We start from the raw sequence: 26,849 nt of genomic DNA, 5'->3' as shown, positions 1-26,849 counted from the left end.
ATGCCCACTTGGTCATATAGTAAAACACGCCCAGGTCGAAGAAACTCATTAGAATAAAGCTAAAATAGTTCATAACTCCATCAAAAATGATTGTTTTTCTAAATAAAAAAACCACTGCTGTAATCTACATTACAGCACCGATCAGATTATGTACGAGATAGGCCACTTATAATGTGGTGACAGAGCCTCTTTAATGTCATTACGTTCTACATACATCTTGGTATTAAAAGGTTTAACGTGAATCTCCAACTTTTTACAACATTTTGCTTTTGGTCCAACATCCTGAGCTGATATACTTCTTAACCGGGCCTGAAAGGTCTTAATGACCAGCTAAATTTTTCCGTTTTTACCTCTCTGCCTTTCAGGAGCCATAACTTTTTTTATTTTTTCATTGACGTAGCCGTATGAGGCCTTGTTTTATGCGGGAGAATTTTTTTTTTTTTTCGCAGTTTGGTGGTAGAAAAAAATATTTTTACGGCGTCAATATAGAAAAAAGCGATTCTCGGCATAGTTTATTTTTTATCCCGTTCACATTTTATGCTAAATAACCTGTTAGAGTAATTCTTCAGGTTATTACGGTCGTATAAATACGTAATATGTGTAGGTTTTTTGTTTTTATTAAATGTAGGGTCAATAAAATATATTTTTGGGGGGACATTTTTTTTAATTTATTAATATTTTTGGTACTTTTTTTCAATCCCATGAAGATATAACTTTATTTACAACTCTATTTTTTATTTATAATGTCTTAGCATGCTCTTATATGCTAATACATTACACTGTGTCACTATCACACACGCTGCTGTTAGGGCAGCACATAGTGTGCCCTAACAGAAGGCAAACTGAACAGACAGCCCCAGGGTCCTTTCTAGGTCCCCAGGGCTGACTGCAGAGGGATTCCCAGTCTTTGATCACATCACCAGGTTTCCGGTGATGCGATCAAAGAGGGGCGATCACAGACCGCGGCGAGCAAAGGGTTAAACAGCTGGGGTCCAAATGTTTTCCGACCCCAACTGTATTTAGCAGGCTGCTCTAACATCAGGAGCTGTAAGTTACAGCTCCTGCTTAGAGGATGAGCGCTCACAGGAGCGCTCATCAGCCTCTTCTACAGTGACGCCAAAAAAAGTCGCTGTAGACTAAGCACCTGTAGCGCTTGCCAGCAAAAGATGGGCAGTCGTTGCTTTATTTTTCTCAGAGAGTGAAAAATCTCAGCATAGCCTGGTTAAATGATACAACTCTAGCTGCCTTCAGACGCCACTAGGGGGAGCTTACTGTACACTGCTTTAATATTGAGTTTAATGTATACACAGTATGCAGTAAGCTACCTCTTGTGGTGGCTGAAGGCAGCTAAAATATTATCATTTATCTCGGTTTATGAAGGGAAATTTGGAGATTTGTATTAGAATAAAAGGACACAGCCGCTATAAAGATATGTTGAACCCTTCCAGCATTATCACATACATGCACGTCATGGTTATCGTGCTGGCACAGAAGGTGACTGACAGCCGGGATCCCACTGCAAAAAAACTCCAATCTCTGCCGTTTAACCCCTTGAATGCCGTGGTCAATGGCGAATGTAGCATTTAAATGTTTGACAGTATACCAAACCATTATATCAGCGATCAGATCGCATAGTCTCCTAGCGGGACAAAAAAAATGAAATGCAGTGAAATAAAGGTTTATTCGTGTGTATAAATAGGTGTGTATATAAAAAAAAAAAAAAAAAAATTAGGAAACTTAGATCTCGTCAAACAAAAAATAATACCACATAAAGCCACATAGACGGAAGAATGCAAAAGTTATGGCTCTTGGATTTCGGCGTTGCCAAAACAATTTTATTTTTTTTGTTTAAAAAGTGTTTTTATTGTGTTATTGTGCAAACGTAGTACTACAATATTAAAAAACCTAAACATATTTGGTATCGTCGTAATTGTACCGGCCTATAGGATAAAGGTAACATGTTGTTTAGGCCGCATTGTAAATGCAAATGTGTAAATATTCAAATGTGTTGAATAGATGTTTTTTTCAATTCCCTCCCCAAAAAAAAGTTAATAAAGTTAAGAAAATGTTATCAATATACTATATGCACCCAAAAATGGTGCCATTAAAAAATACAATTGGTCCCTCAAAAACAAAGCCCTCATACGGCGATGTCGACTGAAATGTTATATCTCTTGGAATGCAAAGATGGAATAATGAAAAAAAGAATGCTTGGTCATGAATGCCAAAATCGGTTGGCCATTAAGGGATTAAAAAATGAATCAGCACAGACTGTTATACCGATGAAAATAGTGCACGTGACGGCGCTGAAAAGGTTTTCCAGTCCCTAAAAATTGATGGCCTATCCTGAAAATAGACGATAAGTTTTTAGTGACTGGAAAACTACTTTAAAGAGGCTCTGTCACCAGATTATAAGTGCCCTATCTCCTACATAATGTGATCGGCGCTGTAATGTAGATAAGTGTTTTTTATTTTGAAAAACGATAATTTTTTAGCAAGTTGAGCAATTTTTTTTCGATTTATGCTAATTATTTTCTTAATGCCCAACTGGGCGTTTTTTAACTTTTAACCAAGTGGGCGTTGTAAAGAGAAGTGTATGATACTGACCAGTGTCATACAATTCTCTCCATTCATGTCCATTTGTACTCAGCACAGCGTGATCTAGCGAAATCATGCTGTGCTGTCACATACACCCACATTAACTTTACTGAAGTGTCTTGACAGTGAATAGACATCCCCTCCAGCCAGGACGCGATGTCTATTCACACTCCCGACACTTCGGTAAAGTTTGTGTGGGACTTACAGCGTGATCTCACGAGATCACGCTATGAATGACAGCAGTAGCGTGATCTCGTGAGATCACGCTGTGCAGCGATTAAGTCCTACACAAACGTTACTGAAGTATCGGGATTGTGAATAGACATCCCGTCCTGGCTGGAAACAATGTCTATTCACTGCTATCATACATTTCTCTTTACAACGCCCACTTGGTCAAAAGTTAAAAACCACCCAGTTGGACATTAAGAAAGTAATTAGCATAAATCTAAAATTGCTCATAACTTGCTAAAAAAATGATCGTTTTTCAAAATAAAAACACTGTTTTTATCTAGATTACAGCGCCAATCACATTATGTAGGAGACAGGGCACTTATAATCTGGTGACAGAGCCTCTTTAAGGATAAATATTAATTTGAAGGTAAATTCATGTATAAAAGCTAGGAATAGTTTATCTGTAATTCATTTCAGCACACAAATTTCGGAATTTAGAGCTTTTCAATAAAGACAATAATAATAGATAACATTGAACAGCTAAGTCTCTGGACGGGTTACTTGGACGGAAGATGCCTCCAGGGATTGGAGATTGTGTATGAATACGTCTTTCCTCTGAACCCAGGCTGATATATTACATTACATTGTTATGTTTCTATGTGGCAAGTTGTTTTTCTTTTGGGACTGAAGGTTTGTTTTATCTAGCCCAACAAGGAATGAGTATTTCAAGGGGCCAGTCTGTCTGTTTTTAATGCCAGAAGACAGAGAAAATATATATCTGTCATTATTTCATCAATATAACATTACTTCAAATTACGTCAGTTTGTTAAGAAATGTCCAACATATGAGACATAATTACCTAAGAAGTGTTTAAAAGTCAACGGTCTAAGTTTCCCAAGTTAAAACTCAGATATGAAAGTACTGGTTTTAAAAATCCTTTATTATTTTGCATTTAATTGTACGTATGGTAATGTATGCATGGTATCTACTCGGGAACTAGTACAAGTAAGTTGTGGGGCAAAGTTCCTGCAGGCATATGCAGCTATATTCCACTTTATGTTGAATGTATTATACATATACTAGATCCCAAAAAAAAAAATTAAAAAAATCATCCCTTTAAGGCCATATTATGGCTACGAACAACCTCCAAGTTGTATGGAGCCCTAACACGGCCCCCATACAAAGGTACTTGAGATTTCATATAAATCTGACAGAAAAAATAATTGGTATCTGTATGTACGGAGAAATTCTACGTCTTTAGGCCTGATTTACACGAGCGTGTGCGTTTTGCGCACGCAAAAAACGCGGCGTTTTGCGGCCGCAAAAGGCACTTAGCTGCGTGTGTCATCAGTGTATGATGCGCGGCTGCAAGATTTTCGTGCTGCTTTTCTGTTAACATTCAGAGAATGACAGCTGTTGCGCGAACCACGCAGTTCGCACGGAAGTGCTTCCGTGCGACCTGCGTGGTTTTCACGCACCCATTGACTTCAATGGGTGCGTGATGCGCAAAAAACGCAAAAATATAGAACATGTCGTGAGTTTTACGCAGCGGACTCACGCTGCGCAAAACTCACGGACTGTCTGCACTGCCCCATAGCCTAATATAGGTGCGTACGACGCGTGAAAAGCAGGCGCGTATATTACGCTCGTCTAAATGATGCCTTATGGAGAATATCTCCATACATACAGCACCTCACGGAGCCTGTACAGCAGCACACATAGACCAAGCAGCTTCGTATTAGGGCTTATTTTTACAGGATAAGTTACAACACAATTTAAGAGAAGAGGCAGCACTTCAATAGAGTAGAAAAATCCCAAAAAGTTTAATCACACAACATACAGCCAACGTTTCACCTTCCCATTGAAGGCATTGTCAAGCATTGCCTGTATGTTGGGTGAATAAACTTTTGGGGATTTTTCTACTATATTGGAGTGCTGCCTCTTCTCTTGGATGGTGTTCTGACGTTTACATGAGGTTTTTTTGTCGAGATTCCTCGGAGGATAGCACCCACCATTTTCTGGTTCCTGCTACAGTGCAGCTCCTATATCTTGTTTGTTCCCTACAGGATAAGTTATATTTTTTATCAGTTTAATATACATTAGCATATAACTTTTTTCAGTGTTTGATGCAAAAAAAAAAAAAGCACTTCCACTATTGTTTCGTTTTCACTGGATTCACTGCGCAGCACAAATAACGTTACAATTATTGTACATTTTTTATATTTTGTCACTTTTTTTCAAGAGAAACCATGTTAAAAGTTTTTAAAAAAAAATGTGTTTATTATAATTTTTTTCTTAAACAAAGCTTTATCGAAACTTATTTCAAGGTTTTTTTTTTCCCCTACAATGGGACTTTAACTGCTGATTTCCGGATTAATCTATCTATTGTATCTATGTAATCCAGTGCATTATTGCCTGTCACTGTAGTATGACCTAATCTTGGTGATGGCTTCCATAAGGGCATTAGCAACCCATCAGCAACTAGCGGTTGTGTCAAAGACGCCGCAGACGGGGTGATAAACGGAGTCCGCGCCTTTTGACTATGCTGTTAAGGGGCCAGAGTCTCTATTGATCACATCATCTTAGAGGTTAAACAGACAGGCTCTGTGTTTCCTCCGATGTCGGCCATTGCCGTGGAATTTATGCAACTTTTAGTTACAGATAACCCCGAGTGAGGCCGTGGGTACCGCTCCTGTGTCATCATACTATCAGCCTGGGCCATATATATATATATATATATATATGCAGTTCAGTGTGGGAAGGCGTTATTTAGTACCACTACTGGGGTAGGTACTTGGGGCAGGGGGGGGGGGGGCGGAAATAATGAAAGTTTTATACAGGCTCATGGTTCTCAATGGTGTGATAATAAAAAGCTTACTCTTCTCCGCCATTGCTGATGAATCCCTCCAGCTCAGCTCAGACACATATGGCTTAGAAATGTAAGATGGAAGCTTCAGCGTTCTGCATTTCAGAGCAGGAAGTACTATGGGACTCGAATGGTTAAGATGAAATGGTGGTGCAGTAGTCGTAAACCTGTCCATAGAAGAAAAATGAGACCAGAATCAAACAATACTTCAAACATTGTGGCTGACATAAAAGATACAACATCGCACAACAACAACATGACAGTAACCGGTCGTAGAGTGATGTTGGGAATGCATTGCTCCCTCTAGACCTGGGCAACTTTTCATTATTGAAGGAGCCTTGAATTCTGCGCTGTACCAGCATTTGTTTTTATGAAAAAGTAATCTCTCTGTTCTTCTAAACATAATGGAGTTTGACAATGATCCTAAACACAAAAGCAAATAGAGAAAAAATGTGTTTGACTGCAATTATTGTTGCTAAAGGTGAAAAATTCTAGGCTCCCCCTAAGAAGTCTTTGGCTTGTGCTTATACACAGCAACCATCATTGCATGGGAAAGGGACTTCAGACTTTCAGTACATCTTAACCCCTCAATGACCAGGCCAATTTTCGGTTTTTCATTTTTGTGGTTTCCTCCCCGCCTTCCAAAAGCCATAACGTTTTTATTTTTACGCCAACATAGCCGTATGAGAGCTTGTTTTTTGCAAGACTAGTTGTAGTTTTTATGACACTATTTAAAGAGGCTCTGTCACCAGATTATAAGTGCCCTATCTCTTACATAATGTGATTGGCGCTGTAATGTAGAGTACAGTAGTTTTTATTTTGAAAAACGATCATTTTTGAGCAAGTTATGAACAATTTTAGATTTATGCTAATGAGTTTAATGACCAGCTGGGCGTGTTTTTACTTTTTACCAACTGGGTGTTGTACTGAGGAGTGTATGACGCTGACCAATCAGTGACCAATCAGCCTCATACAATTCTCATTGTTCCAGCCCAGCTTCTTTCACTGCACAATCACACTAACAATGGGCTGGAATAATGAGAAGTGTATGACGCTGATTGGTCACTAATTGGTCAGCCTCATACACTCCTCAGTACAACGCCCAGTTGGTAAAAAGTAAAAAAACGCCCAGTTGGTCATTAAGAAACTAATTAGCATAAATCTAAAATTGTTCATAACTTGCTCAAAAATGATCGTTTTTCAAAATAAAAACCACTGTTGTTATCTACATTACAGCGCCGATCAGATTATGTAGGAGATGGGGCATTTATAATCTGGTGACAGAGCCTCTTTAATGTATCCTATATTGTACTGGGAACCTGAACAACAAAAATATTTATTCTACAGGTTGGTATGATTACAGTGATACCAAATTGATATAGTTTTTTTTATGTTTTACTACTTTTACAAAGAAAAAACTATTTGTTAAAAATGAAAATTGTGTCACCATATTCTGAGTCATAACAGTTTAAAATTTTCTTTGAGCGCTGTAAGGGCTTATTTTTTGTGGGGCGAGCTGAAGTTTCTATCTCCTACCTAATCGGATGGGCGCTGTAATGCAGATAACAGCAGTGGTTTTTATTTTGAAAAACGATAATTTTTGAGCAAGTTATGAACAATTTTAGATTTATGCTAATTAGTTTCTTAATGCCCAACTGGGCCTTTACCTTTTTACCAAGTGGACGTTGTAAAGAGAAGTGTATGACGCTGACCAATTAGACCAATCAGCGTCATATACTTCTCTTCATTCATGTCCAGCTTGTTTCAATTCACAGCGTGATCTCGCGAGATCACGCTGTGACGCGACTTCCTCCCACAGGTTCTTCATCTGAGCCATGGAAGACTAAACAGACATCGCCTCCAGTCGCTGCAGTTTCGGATAAACGTCCTGGCACGACTGGAGTCGATATCTGTTGACTCTTCCATGGCTCCGGTGAAGGACCTGCGGGAGGAAGTCCACTTGGTAAAAAGTTAAAAAACGCCCAGTTGGCCATTAAGAACTAATTAGCATAAATCTAAAATTGCTCATAACTTGCTCAAAAATGATCGTTTTTCAAAATAAAAACCACTGTTATCTACATTACAGGGTCTTATATTTTGCAGGAGAACTTGTAGTTTAACTTGTAGTTTCTATTTATAGCATTTATAATGTACTGGGAAGCTGAAAAAACATTTGCAGGCTGAAATTGGAAAAATCTGCGATTCCCCCATTATTTTCTGGGTTCCGTTTTTATGTCTTTCACCGTGTGGTAAAAACAACTTAACTTTATTTTGTGGGTCAATACGATTACGGTGATATCAAATTTACAAAGATTTTTTTATATTTTACTACTTTTAAAAAAAAAAAAAAATTAAAAAAAAATTGGTTTTGTTTCACCACATTCTGAGAGCCATAACTTTTTTCTTTTTCCTTGCATTGAGCACTGTTAGGGCTTATTTTTTGCAGGACAAGCTGTAGTTTTTATTGGTACCATTTGCTGGCACATATGACTTTTTGATCACTTATTAAATTTTTTTGGGGAGCTAAGGTGACCCAAAAAACTGATTTTGGCGGTTTAATTTTTTATGGCGTTCACCGTGTGCGTTAAATAACACTATATTGTAATAGTTCAGACTTTTAGACTTTCAGACTTCTACTAAAAACTTTGTTTCACTTCTTTTTACACATTTTATTAGTTCCCCTAGAGGACTTGAACCAGCAATCATTAGATCGCAGGTACAATATACTGCAATACTTATGTATTGCAGTATATCTTCATTTATACAGGCATCTGTTAAGCCCTGCCACAGGCCCTGGGCTGCCATAACAACCATCGTCAACCCCCGATCTCGTTGTGGGGGGGGTGATGAGCAGTCGGAGGGGGCCGCACCCCTCTTTTCAAAGCCTCAGATGCTGCAGTCGCGATTGCCCGCAGCATTTGAAGGGTTAAATAGACAGGGACTGCGTGATCGCTGCTCCCGGCTGTTAGTCCTGGGTTTCGGCCGACACCCGCAGGATATGGAGCGTGCTCCATACTTCTCCCCTTGCACCAGGACGTACCGGTGCGTTAAGGGGTTAAATAACGTTATATTGTAATAGTTCAGGCTTTTATTGGCGCGGTGATAAGTTATGTAAAAAAAAAAATTAACATTACTTTAGATAAAGAATGGGAAAAGGTTTTCATTACTTTTAATATTTTTTTATGTACATTAAAAAAAACAAAAAAAACTTTAACTGTTTTTAATTTTTTTTTATTAGTCCCCCTAGGGGACTTGAACCGGCGATCTTTGTGTTGCTTGCACTATATACTGCAATACTAATACATTGCAGTATATCGTGATTTTGACAGGGCTTAAAGGGAACCTGTCACCAGCATTTCACCTATTAAAGAGGCTTTGTCACCACCTTATAAGTGCCCTATCGTGTACATAATGTGATCGGCGCTGTAATGTAGGTAACAGCAGTGTTTTTTATTTAGGAAAATGATCATTTTTGACGGAGTTATGCCCTATTTTAGTTTTATGCTAAATAACTTTCTTAAAGGGGTTTTCCGACATCGTTTTTTTAATTTAATAAACATTTATATCGGTTACTTCCTTTCAACCTATGTTCTGCCACCTGTTTTTATGGCTCAATTTCTTCATTCTACTCTCCCTGAGGATATTTTCCAGTTTGTTTACATCGCATTTTGCTGTGACCGGCCGTTTCCTGTTGTGAATAAAGACTACAAATCCCATGTATCAAAGCACCTGTTTCCTCCCCACTGAAGATCCTGTGTCTCCCCCTGTGTTCAGCGCCGCAGCATACAACAGCGCTGAACACAGGGAGAGCATGCCAGAGTGTCTACTCGGTCTGCCACTGTCGCTCTGCCCCTTTGTCTACCTGCTCTGCCCCAGAGTCTCTCCCTGTGTTCAGCGCCGCAGCATTCAACAGCGCTGAACACGGGGAGAGCATGCAAATGTGTCACTTTTCTCAGTCACTGTGCCTCTCCGCTTTGTCCCCTGTCTCTCCGTGTTCAGCGCCGCAGCATACAACGGCGCTGAACACAGGGAGAGCATGCCAGAGTGTCTCCCCGCACTGCCACTGTGTCGCTCTGCCCCTTTGCCTCCCTGCTCTGCCCTAGAGTCTCTCCCTGTCTTCAGCGCCGCAGCATACAACGGCGATAAACACAGGGACAGCGTGCCGGGTGCCAGAGTTTGCTGAACCCTGGGATAGTGCATCCGTGTTGGACACTAAGTGTGTATCAACCACGCATGCTCTGAATAGGAGTAAGAGAACATTAACAATAACACAGTGTACAGTTACGTAATTTATGACGTAACCGTACACTCAGACTGCCGGAAAACGGAAGTTCGAGCTCATGGACGGGGCTGAGGCGGAAGTTAGGATTTCAGGTTAGCGAGGCATCACGTGATAGAATATGAGATACACCACTAGGAACATCTTTTCAAACGTAAGTACATTGCAAAAAGCTTAGGTTTGGACATATTTAGTTTAACAGGATTGGATTAATTGGTTCCGGAAAACCCCTTTAATGGACAACTGGGCGTGTTGTACTTTTTGACCAAGTGGGCGTTGTGGAGAGAATTGCATGACGCTGACTAATCAGTGACCAATCAGCATCATACACTTCTCTCCAATCATTTAGACAGCACATAGTGATCTAGCTAGATCACTATGTGCAGCCACATACACACACATTAACGTTACTGAAATGTCCTGACAGTGAATAGACATCACTACTAGCCAGAACGTGATGTCTGTTCAGAATCCCGAAACTTCGGTAACGTTTGTGTGAGATTTACGCTGTAAACGGTCATTTAAAACGAGATTACGGTTGCGGTCATTAAGTCTCACACAAACTTTACTGAAGTGTCAGGATTCTGAATAGACATCACGTCCTGGCTGGTGGTGATGTCTATTCACTGTCAGGACACTTCAGTAACGTTAATGTGTGTGTATGTGGCTGCACATAGTGATCTAGCTAGATCACTATGTGCTGTGTAAATGAATGGAGCCGTGTATGACGCGGATTGGTCACCGATTAGTCAGCGTCATGCACTTCTCTCCACAACGCCCACTTGGTCAAAAAGTAAGACAGGCCCAGTTGTCCATTAGGAAAGTCATTAGCATGAAGCTAAAATAGGTCATAACTTGGTCAAAAATTATCGTTTTTCTAAATAAAAAACACTGCTGTAATCTACATTACAGCGCCGATCACATTATGTACAAGATAGGCCACTTATAATGTGGTGACAGAGCCTCTTTAAACCAGCAATACCTGGTGGTAGAGGGTGAAAAATAATTTCTATATAACCTATAATTATCTTCTTAGTCAGCTCTATAGCGTTAGTATTCAGTTTTTTAGTGTTCCCACACCGTATGCTAATGAGCATAAGAGTCATATCTTCGCTTGAAGAGAGTCAAATCTTCATTCCTCGAGCCTTTCCGAGTTAACCCCGCCTCCTTACTTTTGATTGATAGCTCCTCGCCTTCCCCCAGCACACAAAATCCTGCGCTTGTGCATTGATGTCCTCTTCTGGTGGGTGCGCACAAAGGGACACCGGATTATTACGATAAAAGGCACGAGAAATGTTTGCAGACCGTTATTTTAGGAGAGGTAATAACGACAATGAACTTTTGATAGCAGCGGCCAGTGAGGGATAAGTACAGTTCAATAGGTGAAATGCTGGTGACAGGTTCCCTTTAATATGAGCACAAAGATGGCGTTCATTAGGCCCCCAGGCTGCCATGACAACCATCAGCACCCTGCGATTGCATCGCGGGAGGGCAGATGGGCTGTAGGAGGCGGCCAACCCCCTCTTTCTAATGGCTTAGATGTGTGGACGTTATTGGCCATGGCAACTATGGGGTTAAATGGGGGAAATCAAAGTGATCTTTGATTCTGCCTGTTGTAGCAAGGTGTCGGATGTATCATACGGATGACACCCGCTGAGTATGGCGCATGCTCAGCCTGTGAGCCCGCTGCATACTTCCCCTTAATGCCAATCACATACATGTGCGTGAGATTGCGTTTAAGGGGTTAAACTACCATGCAACTTAGTTGAAGTGATGTCATGATGAATCGTGAAGACAATTTATAGGATGTAATCTATATTCCAGGTATTCAATTTTTGTCTGCAGTCTCTTTGGCCTTAGCAGTGGACAACAGCACCTCATGGATCCACAGAGCCTTGAGACAATCACATACTGATGCAGTAGTCCAACCAAGTGAGAATTTCCATCCTGAAAACCTTTATTAGTCATGAAGCTGAAGTTCTCCAGCGGGAAATTTAGCCATTTTTAAAAACCTGTCAATCAACTATGAGCCATAATAGTCCATATGCCTGAGGGGAAGGAAAGCCTATGATGAGGTGCAAGGTTAATTCGGATCAGCCACATATTGGTACTGGAAGAAATTGAACAATACTTTAATTTCACATATTTGGCCAAACCAACAATAAGAGCATGAAAGGCAAGTTGGAAGACCTGCCAGGAGCGATGCATGTGCCCACAGGAGTGACTGGAAGACATTGACTTAGAGACATAAAAGCTTAGCAATATTCAGGCCATCATTACAGGTCAGTCAGTGTGGGAGAAGTTCTCTGGTCTTTAGAAGTTATCAAAACCCTAGAGACCGATGTAATTATTGGATTTTATTTCCAAGCCTTCTACAAATATAACAACTGGGAACATTTTGTAGACCGTAGTTGAAATAGCTAGGGCTCCAGCATGAAATATGTCCTGAATACCAGTTAGTCTCTTGGAAATGACAAATTGGAGACATTCGGATTGTTACATCACCTAACGGGATTAGCCCACAACAAGGTTTCTCAAGTGGCGGTAGAGAACTATAAACTAGCTATTGCATAACAGTTAGAGTGCCAATCAGATGGCCATAACATGAGTGCTTTGCACCCACTACTGCAGTGCCCCAACCAGTGGCCCACAAGCTACATGTGGCTCTTCAGCTGTTGGCAGCAGCAGATACTTATATACACTAGGGGTAACAGGGATGTCATACTATTAGTGAACGTTGGCAATAGGGTCAACGCCATATCACTAGCAGTTAACTGGCAAAGCCATATTACTTGGCCATATCTCTGCTAAACTTTTCCCTTTTAATAGTGTGGCTCAATACCACCTGACATATTTAAAAGTGGCTGACCAGCTACAAAAGGTTGGTGGACCACTGAACTAGCATAATGGTATTAGAACATCATATAGATGTCCAGCTAATCTGGTGGCAGATCCTCCATTAAAGTTATTTATATGAAGAACATACCTTGCTTCACTGCATGAAAAGTCCAGAAGATTTGAGCCTCTAACATGTAAATCTACAAGAGATCAGAGATAAAAAAGTATTTTGTCTCGAAGTTTTCAGATTTTAGGATGGATGGACATCTGACACGTTGACAGTACCTAACCACATGTCCTCACTATGATTCCATAGTTACTCCTAAACCTTTTGTTATTTCACCCAGCAGGAACCATACAAGCTGCTCTAGTCAAGCTTTTCAACCACAAAAAAATAAAAAACTGGTTAGACCCCATGCACACGAACGTAGATTTTATCCCAAATTACGGATCTGTAATTGCGGATAAAATACTGACAAATTAATTTTTAGCAACCACGGAAAACTTCCCATATATTTACTGCTGTGTGTCCAGGCCATAGAAATAAGCCAGAAAAAATAAGACCTGTCCTATTTTTCACATATACGGACCGTGCTCCTATACTTATAACTGTGAGCATGGTCCGGAAATGGGGGTGACACTCCGTAGGTCACACTTTTTTTTTTTTTTTTTTTTATAGGAACAACATTTTATAACAATGAGTTTGACCAGTTTTTTTTTTTTTTTTTTTTTTTTTTAATGAATTCTGTTTTTATTAGCAAAGGTTATAAAGAGCGAAATTAGGAATTAGACCTACCGGTAATTGTATTTCCAGGAATCCATCATGACAGCACCACAGGAGGTTGCCCTATTGACCTCTATAGGGACAGGAAGACCGAGAGGTTAAAAGGCCCCTCCCACCACCCACTTGCCAGTGTTTTTCAATTACTACACCAGGATGGATGCAACCCTATTTTATTTCTAGGGATAATAACCGACATGTTACTTGCACAAATCAGGATTTCAATAAGGGAGGGAATGTAAGGGTGCTGTCATGATGGATTCCTGGAAATACAATTACCGGTAGGTCTAATTCCTACTTTGCAGTACATCCCTCATGACAGCACCACAGGAGCAATATCAAATTATAATGCTCAGGGCGGGACTACGGATTGGAGGACTTTCTGTCCAAAACTTAAATCCGTATCGGACAGAACATCTAGCCTCTAATGTTTGCAAAACGTATGATGGCTTGACCAAGTGGCAGCTCTGCAGAACTGGTCCATAGAGGCTTCTCTTCTTTCTGCCCAGGATGCCGAAATTGTCCTCGTTGAATGGGCTTTGATGGCTTGTGGGGCACATAGTCCTTGGGACTTGTAGGCTTTTTGCATGGTAGTTTTTAACCATCTCGCTAGAGAGCCTTTTGAGACTTTCTTTCCTCTATTTTATACAGGACAAATAGATTTTTATCTTGTCTCCAGGAGGAGGTTCTATCCAGATACTGAGGAATTGTTCGCTTGACATCCAGGCAATGGAATTTTTCTTCATGTTGGTTTTTAGGATCTGGATACAAGGAAGGTAGAATTATTTCTTGTTCCCTATGGAAAGCAGTAGATACCTTCGGAATAAAGGAAGGATCTAGCTTTAGAATGATCTTGTTTTCTTGTACTTTCAGGTAGGGTTCTATGACCGACAGAGATTGGATTTCTCCAATCCTTCTTGCTGAAGTAATAGCGACTAAGAATGCAGCTTTTAGAGTTAAAACATGCATACTAATCGTGTCGAGTGGCCCAAAGGGAGGGGGGGGGTCGCAAAGAGCCGTTAACACTACATTCAAATCCCAGGTAGGAACTGATTTCTTTAGGGAAGGTTTCAGTTTAGAGACTGCTTGAGTGAATCTTCTGATCCACCGATGTTCAGCTAAAGGAGTATTAAAAAAATAATTACTTAAGGCTGAAATTTGCACTTTTAAAAAAGGTACTAGGGCTAAGCCCTTTTTTGAATCCCGATTGTAGAAAATCTTCGCGATGTTGGGAGAAAAGGGGTCTGGTCCTTTGTTTCCATACTAGGAACAGAATTTCTTCCAAATTTTTTGATAGATTTTTGAGGTAACTTCTTTATGACTTGATAAGATAGTTGAAATTACCTCAAGATCTGCCTTTCAGGATCCAGGCTGACCACTTCAGAGTTTCTATTCCCTGAAAGAATAAGGGACCCTGGGAGAGAAGATTCTCCTGGACTGGGAGCATGATAGTGTCTTCCAACGCTAGGTATTTTACCATTGGAAACCAGCTTCTTTTTGGCCAATAGGGAAGAAAAATTATGAGCTTTGTCAAATCTTCCTGGATTTTTCTTAATACCAGTGGTATTAGATGAAACGGAGGAAAGGCATAGGCCAGATCCATGTCCCAGGGTTGGGACAATGCATCTACTCCCCTTGGGTTGTCTTTGAGATTTAGGGAGAAGAATGCCACAAGGAAAAACTCCCAAGTAGAGACAAACCGGTCTATTTGTGGATAACCCCATCTTCGGGTTAAGGACAGAAAGACTTCCCTGTTTAGGGACCATTCTCCAGGGTTCACTTTTTCCAGAATCAGGAAATCTGCGGATAGGTTATCTGAGCCTTTAAGGTGGACTGCAGAGACTGATAGGACATTTTCTTCTGCCCAACTGAAAATTTGTGTAGAGAGGTCCTGAAGAAGTGTGTGTCTTGTTCCCCCTTGATGGCGAAGAAAGGACACCGCTGTTGTGTTGTCCGATAAAACTCTTATATGCTTCCCTTTTATAATAGGTGAAGCTCTTATAAGTGTCTCCCATACGGCTTTTAGTTCTCTGAAGTTTGAGTACATCATCTTCATTTGAACAGGCCATGTGCCTTGAAAGTGCTTGTCTTGGATTACCGACCCCCAGCCATGTTTGCTGGCATCTGTGGTAATTACCACATAAGGAGAAGTTCTCCAGGGGACCCCCTTGTTTATGTTGTTTGTGCAGAGCCACCAATGGAGAGATGATTTCACGGTCTCTGAAATTTGAATTCAAGGAGTCCTGTTTTCGATCCCACTGGGACAGGATCAGATTTTGTAAGGGTCTGGAGAGAAATTGACTCCATGGAATAGATTGGATGCAAGATGTCATCATTCCCAACATCCGCATTCCTTCCCTTATGGAACAGGCGTCTTTCCCCCAAAATTTCCTTACTTCTGTCAGTAGGAGTATTTGTTTCTCTCTTGGGAGGAAGGAATTTTGAAGGGAGGAGTCTAGTAGCACTCCTAAGACCTTCTGTTTTTGGGGAGGAAGACTTGACTTTTAAAAGTTGATTATCCATCCCAATTCCTGAAGTAGGGAAAGAACCTGTGACCGATGACTGTCTAAGATAGACGGAGTATCGGCTGTCAACAAGAAGTCGTCTAGATATGGGATAATTACTATGCCCTGCCTTCTGACGAATGCCATGATCTCTGCCATAATTTTTGTAAAAATTCTGGGGGTGGAGGAAATGCCAAAAGGGAGGCAGATAAGCTGGAAGTGGAGAATGGAAGGGCCATTCTGAATCGCGAATCTGAGGAATCTCTGGTAAGCTGGGTGGATAGGAACGTGATAATACGCATCCTTTAAATCGATCATACACATTGATCCTCTTCCCTTATTAGAAGAATAGTCGATCGGATAGACTCCCTCTTGATTTTCGATATTTCACCCACTTGTTCAGGACCTTCAGGTTGATTATTGTCCTGTAGGACCCGATTGTTTTTTTGACTAAGAAGATCTTTGAATAGTGGCCTTTGAATTTTTCGTTGTGGGGAACTGGAGTAATTGCTCTCAATTTGAGTAGTTTCTGGACGTCCCGGATAAGGATCTGATGAAGGTCTTTTGCTTGGTACTGGGTTATTAGAAATTTCTCTGGAGGAATGGAGGAAAATTCAATTTTGTACCCTTCTTCTATAATCTTTAGAACCCAGGGGTTCTGGGTTATTCCAGTCCATTTGGGATAACATTGTAGGAGTCTTCCCCCCCCCCCCCACTCTTGGCGTCATTGCTTTGAGGGCTGAAATGAATTATTGGGGTTAAGGAGATATCCTCGACCCCTTCTTCCTTTGGGGTAACTCCAGCGACCGGACTTCCCTTTCACGATGTAGTTCTGTAAGGTTGGTTCCCTCTGTTGGCGAAACCTCCCAAACTGAGGGAGTTTTTTTGGTTTCTCTTCTGGAAACCCCTTTTTCCTATCCACTGCATTCTCCAGCATGTTATCCAGGAGAGGACCGAACATCAGAGACCCTGTAAACAGGATAGAACACAATTTGTTCTTGGACTTCGTATCTCCTGACCACATTTTGAGCCATAATGCTCTTCTAGCAGCATTTGAGAGAGCCCCATTCCTGGCAGAAAATCTAATGGATTCCGCTGAAGCGTCTACCAAGAATCCGGTTGCCATCTTTAGTAAGGGTAGAGATTCTAATAGATCTTGTTGTGATGTCTTCATCATCAAATGGGTCTCCAGCTGGTTTAACCATATAAACATTGCTCTTGCTACTGATGTGGCCCCGATATTAGTAGAGATCAAAGCGGAGGAAGATTCCAAAGCTCTTTTCAGTAGCCCGTCTGCCTTTCGGTCCATGGCGTCCTTCAACTGAGAGGAATCTTCAAATGGGATTGCGTTTTTTTTTTAGCAACCCTCGCTACTGGGACATCTACTTTTGGGATCTCATCCCAAGGTTTAGTGTCTTCTGGATCAAAGAGAAGTCTGTTTTTAAACTCTCTTGAACTGAAGAGCCTCTTTTCCGAATCTTCCCATTCAGTTGTCACCATTCTCTTGAGATTTTAGTTTACCGGAAAAAACTTTTTCTTTTCCATTAGACCCCCAAACATCTCATCCTGGATGGTATGTGGTTGGTCTTCTTCGGGAATATCCATGGTTTCCCGTATTGCCTGGATTAAGGTATCAGACATCTCAGAAGAGAAGAATTTTTTCTCTTGAGTGGATGAAGTTGAAGGCAAGAGTTCCTCTCCTTCTTCTAACTTCCCTCCGATAGGTAATAACACTCCTGCTCAGAGTCAGACCCCTGAGATGGAGGACAATATTTTTGATCCACTTCAATCCGTGGTCTTTTTGCCCGGGAGTGTGAGGGAGTTTCTTGAGGAGGGGCGAGGGAGGCTACTGACTGACTCACTTCTTCATGAATCATAGCCCTAAGTTCAGACAAACGTCGGTTGTTCCTCTTAGTATTTTTGCAATACAATCCTGAAAATTGTTTCTTATGTGACTCTGGCAATTTTTTCGCACAAGTCGCACATTTTTTAACCTTCTTTTTATCAGTTTGTCTCTGAGAGGAATCTTTATCCTAGAGAAAACAGAAAGTATGGTGTACATACATAAGGAGTCATAACCCTTACCCCAAGGGTGACACTCACGTGACCCTGGGACATATCTGGAGTTCCGTCAGAACGAGGGAGTTCCATTCCGCAACAGGTAACAGGCAATGCAATATGCAATCCACAAAATCAATCCAAGTTAGAGGTATCAGCTCTACCTACATACCTGTGCGTGTCCTTTTAAACGTGGGCGTTTTGAATTTCCCGCCTTCCAAGATGGCCGCGGACCGGAAGCAGTCCAACGTAATTTCTGGTCGCGGCTATTCGTTGAGGTGCGGCCGCTCATAGCCGGCGACTGAGGCCTGCTATGCGGCGCAGCAAGGATACTTTTGCCGATGCGTCCAAACCTATGGAGCTGCCGGTTCCCGCCTGGTCACGCGGCCAGGCCGAAGCCTGCTTGGGAATCCCGAACCCCACACACTACCGGAACCCTGCCTAGGATTCCTCAGGTAGGTGTCTTAGGTTGGGAGCTAAGGGACCTCTCTTTAGAGGGGTATTAGCTTAGGCTTTAGGGGGAATAGAAGGGGGAGTGCACGGACCCCCCCGATCTTGCCCCCTGCCCGAGTTTTTCCTGCAGCAACACAGGAGCGACGTCTCTCTACTCCTGACCCTGTAGGGACAGGAAGAACACTGACAAGTGGGTGGTGGGAGGGGCCTTTTAACCTCTCTGTCTTCCGGTCCCTATAGAGGTCAACAGGGCAACCTCCTGTGGTGCTGTCATGAGGGATGTACTGGAAAAATTAGTTCACAACTTAGTGATATGTAAATGCAGCATGTAAACATAAAAGAAAAACAAAAAGGTCAGAGTATTATTCAATGCAAATCAACTTAATAGTCCATTTAGACTAGACTGGGAGAAACCTCGAAGAGGAATTAAGAGGAGATGGGGAGGGAGATGGGAGCATTCCTCGGCATCCTTCCAATAAACATCATCCCCATACCGGTAATGACGTTAAGATAACAAGGAGACGTATTTAAGTTCTCAAAGTTCACCCAATGAAACCAGGAACGCACAAATTTGTCATGTGTGTCCCGTAGAGAGTCAGCCTGGACTAGTAATTGAAGGAAAACAGAACAAAATCCATTCCATCAGTTGGAAAAGACACCAGACCCCCTAAAAACGTATTCTCTTAGCGTAGAGATACTTTCATGCCGTGTCCATGTTGCGGTCTGTAATATGGAAGAAAGGAGGATTGTCCCTGGCACACAGTAGGCTCCATAAAAGGAAACATTTTTGGTGACCAAGCGCATCTCTATATGGTCATAGACAAACTATCTCCCTAGATAGACTACCCACCCGTCTAATGGTCGCATCTAGAAGAGTAACGTGCGATGTCACAAAGTACAGGTCATCTCAACCTGGTTCCACCAACTTAACAATCACATTCTCATCTCGAGTACCTATAGAATGTATATAATGTACAGCAACTGTGTTATACGCTCATGTCAACATGGACTAGAATCCCTAAAAAATGTTTACACAGCTATCCGATTCCTTGTCACACAAGAATATGTGCCAGAAACCGACCTTGTCTGAAGATCTGCAATAATTCAGATCGGAATGGGTTCACGCACAGCACGCCTCCTGTACTTACTGTGCTGCTGTTTCCATGTGCTCTGCCTTCTCATACTGGGTGGGTGTAGTAAGAAGCAGTATATGACCAGCTGGTGATGTGCAGGTACAAAGATCCACCAGTGTAGATAAAGTCACAGATTGTCTACTAATGTTAACAGATTTCATGTAATCGGATCATTGCACAGTGCACACGACAGTTCTCCTGGCCCCAGCACACAACATCCTCATCCAGGCACATTGCACAGAGGCGGATGGATACAGAAAGCAGAAAAACAATGCAGATTCTTTTATGGCCATTCTTATTTATAGTGAACCCTAGTAACAGGCTCCTAGTGACTGAATACGAAATACAAAGGAAAGCAGAGGAAGCCACACACACAATAGTCACATTATGAGCCCATGAAAAAGGGCAGTACGCATTTGTGTAGTATGAGCTGCTGGCATTGTGCCACTTGTTGCTAGGTAGATCGGCACAGCTAAATCACTTGTGTAAATTATACCAGGGACTGGATTATCACCCTGATCTTATATGAAGCGCCGCACAGATCTCTCCACTCCATCTCGAATCACTACATCTCTCTGCACTGTGTATTGCCTTAGATACTGGTTCACGCAGCTTTATTTATATTTTCCACTACCAACACAAGTGGCTGGAACTCTGGATAAATTTAGCACCACATGTCACTCCTCCCATTCCATTTAGATTGTAAACTCTTAAAGAGGCTCTGTCACCACATTATAAGTGCCCTATCTTATACATAATATGATCGGCACTGCAATGTAGATCACAGCAGTAGTTTTTATTTAAAAAAATCAATTTTGAGAGTTATGACCTATTTTAGATTTATGCTAATGACTTTAATAGACAACTGGGCGTGTTTTTATTTTTTGACCAAGTGGGCACTGCAAAGTGTAGGACGCTGACCAATCAGTGACCAATCAGCTGACCAAACCGCGTCACACACTTCTCTCCATTCACTCACACACAGCGTGACCTCGCGAGGTCACACTTGCTGTCATTTACTCACACATTAACGTTACTGAAGTGTCTTGAGAGTGAATAGACATCGCTTCCAGCCAGGATGCGATGTTTATTCACAATCCCAACACTTTGGTAATGTGTGGGACTTACAGCACATCGAGATCACGCTTGCGGTCATTAAGTCCCACACAAACGTTACCGAAGTGTCGGGATTGTGAATAAACATCGCATCCTGGCTGGAGGTGATGTCTATTCACTCTCAAGACACTTCAGTAACATTAATGTGTAAGTGGCAGCAAGCGTGATCTCACGAGATCACGCTGTGTGTGAGTACATGAATGGAGAGAAGTGTATGAAGCTGATTGGTCCATCTACATTACAGCGCCGATCACATTATGTTGGAGATATAATCTGGTGACAGAGCCTCTTTAAGGACAGGGACCTCTTTCCTTTATTTATTTGTTGTTACTTCCCCAATTGTAAAAAGATGCAGAATGTGTTGACTCTCTCATTTGAAGACTTGTAGCATGCGGTATAGCTTTTAGTAGACAATTTTACTGAAAAGCATAAATCGACTGCACTTTTTAACCCCTTCCCTCTTTGGCCGCTTTTGAGCCTCCTGACAGAGCCTCATTTTTCAAATCTGACATGTTTCACTTTATGTGGTAATAACTCCGGAATGCTTTTACCTATCCAAGCGATTCTGAGATTGTTTTCTCGTGACACATTGGACTTTATGTTACTGGCAAAATTTGCCCGATACATTCAGTATTTAATTGTGAAAAACACCAAAATTTTGCGAAAAATTGCAAAAAATAGCATTTTTCTCAATTTAAATGTATCTGCTTGTAAGACAGGCAGTTATACCACACAAAAATTTTGCTAACTAACAACCCCCATATGTCTACTTTAGATTGGCATCGTTTTTTGAACATCATTTTATTTTTCTAGGACGTTACAAGGCTTAGAACTTTAGCAGCAATTTCTCAGCATTTTAAAATTTTCTTGAAAATGTATTTTTACAGGGGCCAGTTCAGTTGTGAAGTGGCTTTGAGGTCCTTAGATTTTAGAAACCCCCAATAAGTCACCCCATTTTAAAAACTGCACCCCTCAAAGTATTCAAAACAGCATTTAGAAAGTTTCTTAACACTTTAGACATTGCACAGGAATTAAGGCAAAGTAGAGGTGAAATTTACAAAAGTTCATTATTTTTTTCCAGAAATTCATTTTGAATCCATTTTTTTTGTACCACAGAATGTTTTACCCAATAAATGCAACTCAATATTTATTGCCCAGGTTCTGCAGATTTAGGAAATATCCCACATGTGGCCCTAGCGTGCTACTGGACTGAAGCACCGGCCTCAGAAGCAAAGGAGCACCTGGTGGATTTTGGGCCTCCTTTTTATTAGAATATATTTTAGGCACCATGTCAGCTTTGAACAGGTCTAGTGGAACTAAAACAGTGGAAACCCCCCAAAAGTCACCCCATTTGGGAAACTACACCCCTCGAGGAATTTATCTAGGGGTATAGCAAGCATTTTGAATGGCAAGTTTTTTTTGCAAAAATTTTTGGAACTAGGCCATGAAAATCTACATTTTTTTTTCAAATAAAATGTAGGTTTAGCTAATTTTTTATGTATGTTAGGCATGTTAGCTGGACCACGGACCAGTGAAAGAATGTGGCCAGGTCTGATGAAATACATTTTCTTTTTCATCAAGTGGACAGACTAGTGCGCCACTTACCTGAGAAAGAGACAGCACCAGGATGCACTATTAGTAGGAGGCAAGCTAGTGGAGGCAGTGTGATGTCCAGGGCAATGTTCTGCTTGAAAACCTTGGGTCCTGACATTCATGTGGAGGTTAGTTTGACATGTACCACCTAATTAAACATTGCTGCAGACCAAGTACACCCCTTCATGGAAACACTATTCCCAAATGGCAGTGGCTTCGTTCAGTAGAATAACGCACCCTGCCACAATTGTTCAGTACAATGGTTTAAGGAACATGACAAAGAGCTCAAGGTGTTGACTTGGCCTCCAAATTCCCAAGATCTCAATCCACTTGAGCATCTGTGCTACGTGCTGAAAAAAAGTCTCATCCATGGAGGCCGCACCTTGCCACTTACTGCTGCAGATACCTCAGGACCCATTCAGAGGTCTCTATTAGGCCAGGTTCCCACGTAGCGCAAATGCTGTAGAATTTCCGCAACGAAAGTGTGCGGAGATTCTACAGCATTTACAGTAGCAGCAAAGTGAATGAGATTTTGAAAATCCCATGCCCACTCTGCGGAAAAAAACCACAGCGTAAACATTAATTAACCTGCGGTGCAGATTTTAAAGCCACAGCATGTCAATTTATGTTGCGTTTTTGTTAATTTTCCGTTGCGGGTTTACCCCATTGAATTCAATGGGTGGGGGATGCAAAACCCGCAACAGAAAGTCAATTGTTGAGACTTTTGCTGCGTATTCACAGCGATTACACAGCAAACGTCGCAACTACGGAAAACAGGAAAAAAAAAATCATACTTACCCATAATGCCCCCCTGGGTTGACGATCCATCCCATATGACCGCTGCAGCCAATCACAGGCTGCAGCGTCACATGACCTGCAAAGTCATCGTAGGAAGCCGAACTACGCGCAGAGAAGACTGAGGGGGTAAGTATGAACGGCTTTCTTCCACAGTAGAAATTCCATTCAAAAAGCCACACCACAATGTGGTGCGATTTTTTTTTAGACTGTGTGTACTGCTGGTTCCAGGTCAGACACGCTGCGTGATTTTTACACAGCGTATCCGCCCAGTGGAAACCCGGCATTAGGCAGGTTATACTAAAGGGATTGTCCAAGATTGGGCTGGTTTTTCCATACTGATGACCTATCCACAGGTTAAGTCATCAGTATATGATCATAGGGGTCCAACAACAAGACCCCACGTACTCAACTGTTCTGGCTGCCTCCAGGCACTGAAAGTTATGCCGCGGTGTGTGCCGGAAGCAGATGGGGCCATGCTAGGTTACTGCAGCTCTGCTCCCATTCACTTGAACAGGAGCAGAGCTGAAGTACTGCCGGTATACCGTGACCGGAGCCATCTGCTTCCAGCAGAGACCACTGCATAACTTCCTGCTGCCACCGGAACAGCTGATAAGTGTGGGGTCCGGATGTCATACCCCCCCCCCCCCCCCCCGTCCACATACGGATGACCTATCATCATTATGAAAAACCACCCAAAGCCTGGACAACTCCTTTAAGGTTATGGCAGAATGATGTACAATTAATGCTAGCAAAGGCTAGTTTTTGCTTCTAGATATGGCTCAAGTAGAGCCAAAATTCACCTGTGTGTACAAGCACTAAACCTATATTCACACTGGCATATAAAGATGGTGCATCTCGAGACTGAGCATGGATTAACCCCTTCACGACCACCCCACGTAGATTAACTGGTTGCAAAGCTGGTCGTTGTGCCTGCAGCCCGTTAATCCACGTGTGCTCCTAACAGAGCACACAGACGCTCCCCGCAGCCCGGCATCTCCCAGTACAGGCTGCTACTAGCAGCCTTAGTACTGGGGGAAAACATCGGGTCGGATCACAGCGGTGATTCGAACCGATTAACCCCTTAATTGCGGCAGTCAATAGTGACCGCCGCATTTAAGTTCTTATAGCAACATCGGCACCCCGCTACGCGATTGCGGGGGCCGATTGCTATGGCAAATGGAAGCCTAACAAAGGCTTCCTATCTGCCATTACGTTAGGCGATTAGGCCCCGCCCGGAGGCGGAGCCTGATCGGCTTGCTGTCAGTGAACAACTGACAGTTCTAATACATTGCACTACATGGTTAGTGCAATGTATTAGAGCATCAAACAAACAGTTGGACCTTCAAGTCCCCTAGTGGGACTAAAGAAAAGTGTAAAAAAAAAAGTGTAAAAAAAAGTAAAAATAAAAGTTGTAAAAATACAATAAAAGTTTCAAATAATAACACAAAACACAATCGCCCTTTTTCCCTTATCAAGTCATTTATTATTGAAAAAAATAAAGCCATACATAGTTGGTATCGCTGCGACTGTAACGACCGTAACTATAAAAATATTATGTTATTTATTCCGCACAGTGAACGCCGTAAAAAAAAAACCTAAAAAATACTGACATAATTGCTATTTTTTGGTCACTTTGTCTTCCAAAAATTGAAATAAAAAGTGATCAAAAAGTCGCATGTACCCAAAAATGGTACCTATAAAAACTATAACTCGTCTCGCTAAAAATAAGCCCTCATACAGCTCCGTCAACGAAAAAATTAAAACCGTTATGGCTCTCACAACTTGGCGACAGAAAAAATCCATTCTCTTTACAAAGGTTATTTTATTGTGCAAAAAGTTGTAAAACATAAAAAAGTTCTATAAATTAGGTATCACCGGAATCGGACTGACCCGCAGAATAAAGGTAACGTGTAATTTATAACGCATGGTGAACGCTGTATAAAAAGAATTAAAAAAATAATGTCAGAATTTCTGTTTTTTGGTCACCTTGCCTCCCAAAAAAAAAAAAAGGATAACGTGATCAAAAAGTTGCATGTACCCCAAAATGGTACCAATAAAAGCTACAGCTCGTCCCGCAAAAAAAAACAGCCCTCATACCACTACGTATATGAAAAAATAAAATTAGTTAAGGCTCCAATAAGCCAGGAAATAAAAATATGCAGTTGTGCCGGCCCGAGGGAAACATTTCTTCTGTTTCAAGTGGCGAATTATCAAGGCCCCTAAAATTAGGGAACCAGGAAGGGGAGGGCCCAAACATTTCTGCTGAAAGCGAGGGTGCCCGTATTATACCAGGACAAGACTTCTCAGCAAAATTCCTCAAACTGCAAAAGGTGCGGAGTGTGGACCAAAAGGGGGATAAGAAAGGACACAGTTTATCAGTGCGACACCGGCCTGTGCAGAAAGGACACACATCGTAACACACATCTATGGATTATTTTATTGTTTTTGTTTACCCCATTATTATACCACCTGACTATGCTCCGCCCGGCTTACATGTACCCCCACATTATAAACGGAAACACCAGTAAGACTCAATACAAGACTACTACAAGCAAAATCCACACTCCGAAAGCCAAATGGCGCTACCTCCCTTCTGAACCCTACAGTGTGCCCAAACAGCAGTTTACTTCCACATATATGGCATCGCCATACCCGGGAGAACCCTTTTAACAATTTTTGGGGTGTGTGTCTCCAGTGGCACAAGCTGGGCACCACATATTGGCATATCTATAGAAAAAAATCCCATTTTCACTCTGCAACATCGAGTGCACACCAATTTCTGCCAATCAGCTGTGGTGTTAATATGCTCACTACACCCCTAAGTGAATACCTTGAGGGGTGTAGTTTCCAAAATGGGGTCACTTCTGGGGGGGATCCACTGTTTTGGTCCCACAGGGACTTAGCAAATGCGACATAGCGCCCAGAAACCAATCCAGCAAAATCTGTACTCCAAAAGCCAAATGGCGCTCCTTCCCTTCTGAGCCCTACTCAGTGCCCAAACAGCAGTTTATGACCACATATGTGGAATTGCCATACACAGGAGAAGTTGCTTTACAAGTGTTGTGGTGCTTTTTTTCATTTATTTGTTGAGAAAATGAAACATTTTCAGCTAAAACTGTCTTATTGAAGAAAAAGGATTTTTTTTAATTTTCACTGCCCAATTCTAATAAAATCTATGAAACACCTGTGGGGTCAAAATGCTCACTACACCCCTAGATGAATTCCTCAAGGGGTGTAGTTTTGTGAATGGAATCACTTTTGGGGAGTTTCCACTGTACTGACACCTTAGGAGCTTTGCAATAGTGACATGGTGTCAAGAAACCAATCCAGCAAAATCTGTGCTCCAAAAGCCAAATGGCACTCCTCTTCAGATCCTTGCCGTGTGCCCAAACAGCAGTTTATGACTACAAATGGGGTATGTCCGTACTCCAGAGAAGTTGCTTTACATATGTTGTTTTTTTTTTATTCCTTTATTTGTTGAGAAAATGAAAAATTTTGAGCTAAAGCTACGTCTCATTGAAAAAAAAGGATTTTTTTTTATCTTCACTGCCCAATTCTAATAAAATCTATGAAACCGCTGTGGGTTCAAAATGCTCACTACACCCCTAGGTGGATTCTTCAAGGGGTGTAGTTTCCTAAATGGAGTCACTTTTTGGTGTTT

At 41.6% G+C, this 26,849-nt stretch overlaps 1 protein-coding gene across 1 annotated transcript in view; it reads right to left on the bottom strand.

The window, feature by feature from the left end:
- The window catches only part of C5H8orf89 (chromosome 5 C8orf89 homolog), a 42,242-nt gene extending 22,318 nt beyond the window's left edge, over window positions 1–19,924 (bottom strand). The window contains exons 1-3 of the mRNA XM_075828217.1: window positions 19,697–19,924; window positions 12,901–12,952; window positions 5,648–5,802 (exon numbers count right to left, since the gene is read on the bottom strand). Of these exons, the coding sequence (XP_075684332.1) occupies window positions 5,648–5,802; window positions 12,901–12,952; window positions 19,697–19,730 (241 nt within the window). The 5' untranslated portion in view covers window positions 19,731–19,924. The remainder of the gene's footprint in view (window positions 1–5,647; window positions 5,803–12,900; window positions 12,953–19,696) is intronic.
- Between the last annotated feature and the right edge of the window lie 6,925 nt (window positions 19,925–26,849).

The sequence above is a fragment of the Rhinoderma darwinii genome, chromosome 5, assembly GCF_050947455.1.
Source record: "Rhinoderma darwinii isolate aRhiDar2 chromosome 5, aRhiDar2.hap1, whole genome shotgun sequence".
Classification (NCBI taxonomy): domain Eukaryota; kingdom Metazoa; phylum Chordata; class Amphibia; order Anura; family Rhinodermatidae; genus Rhinoderma; species Rhinoderma darwinii.
Note: the sequence above shows the minus strand (reverse complement) of the source record. Positions and strands in the feature narration are given on the sequence as shown.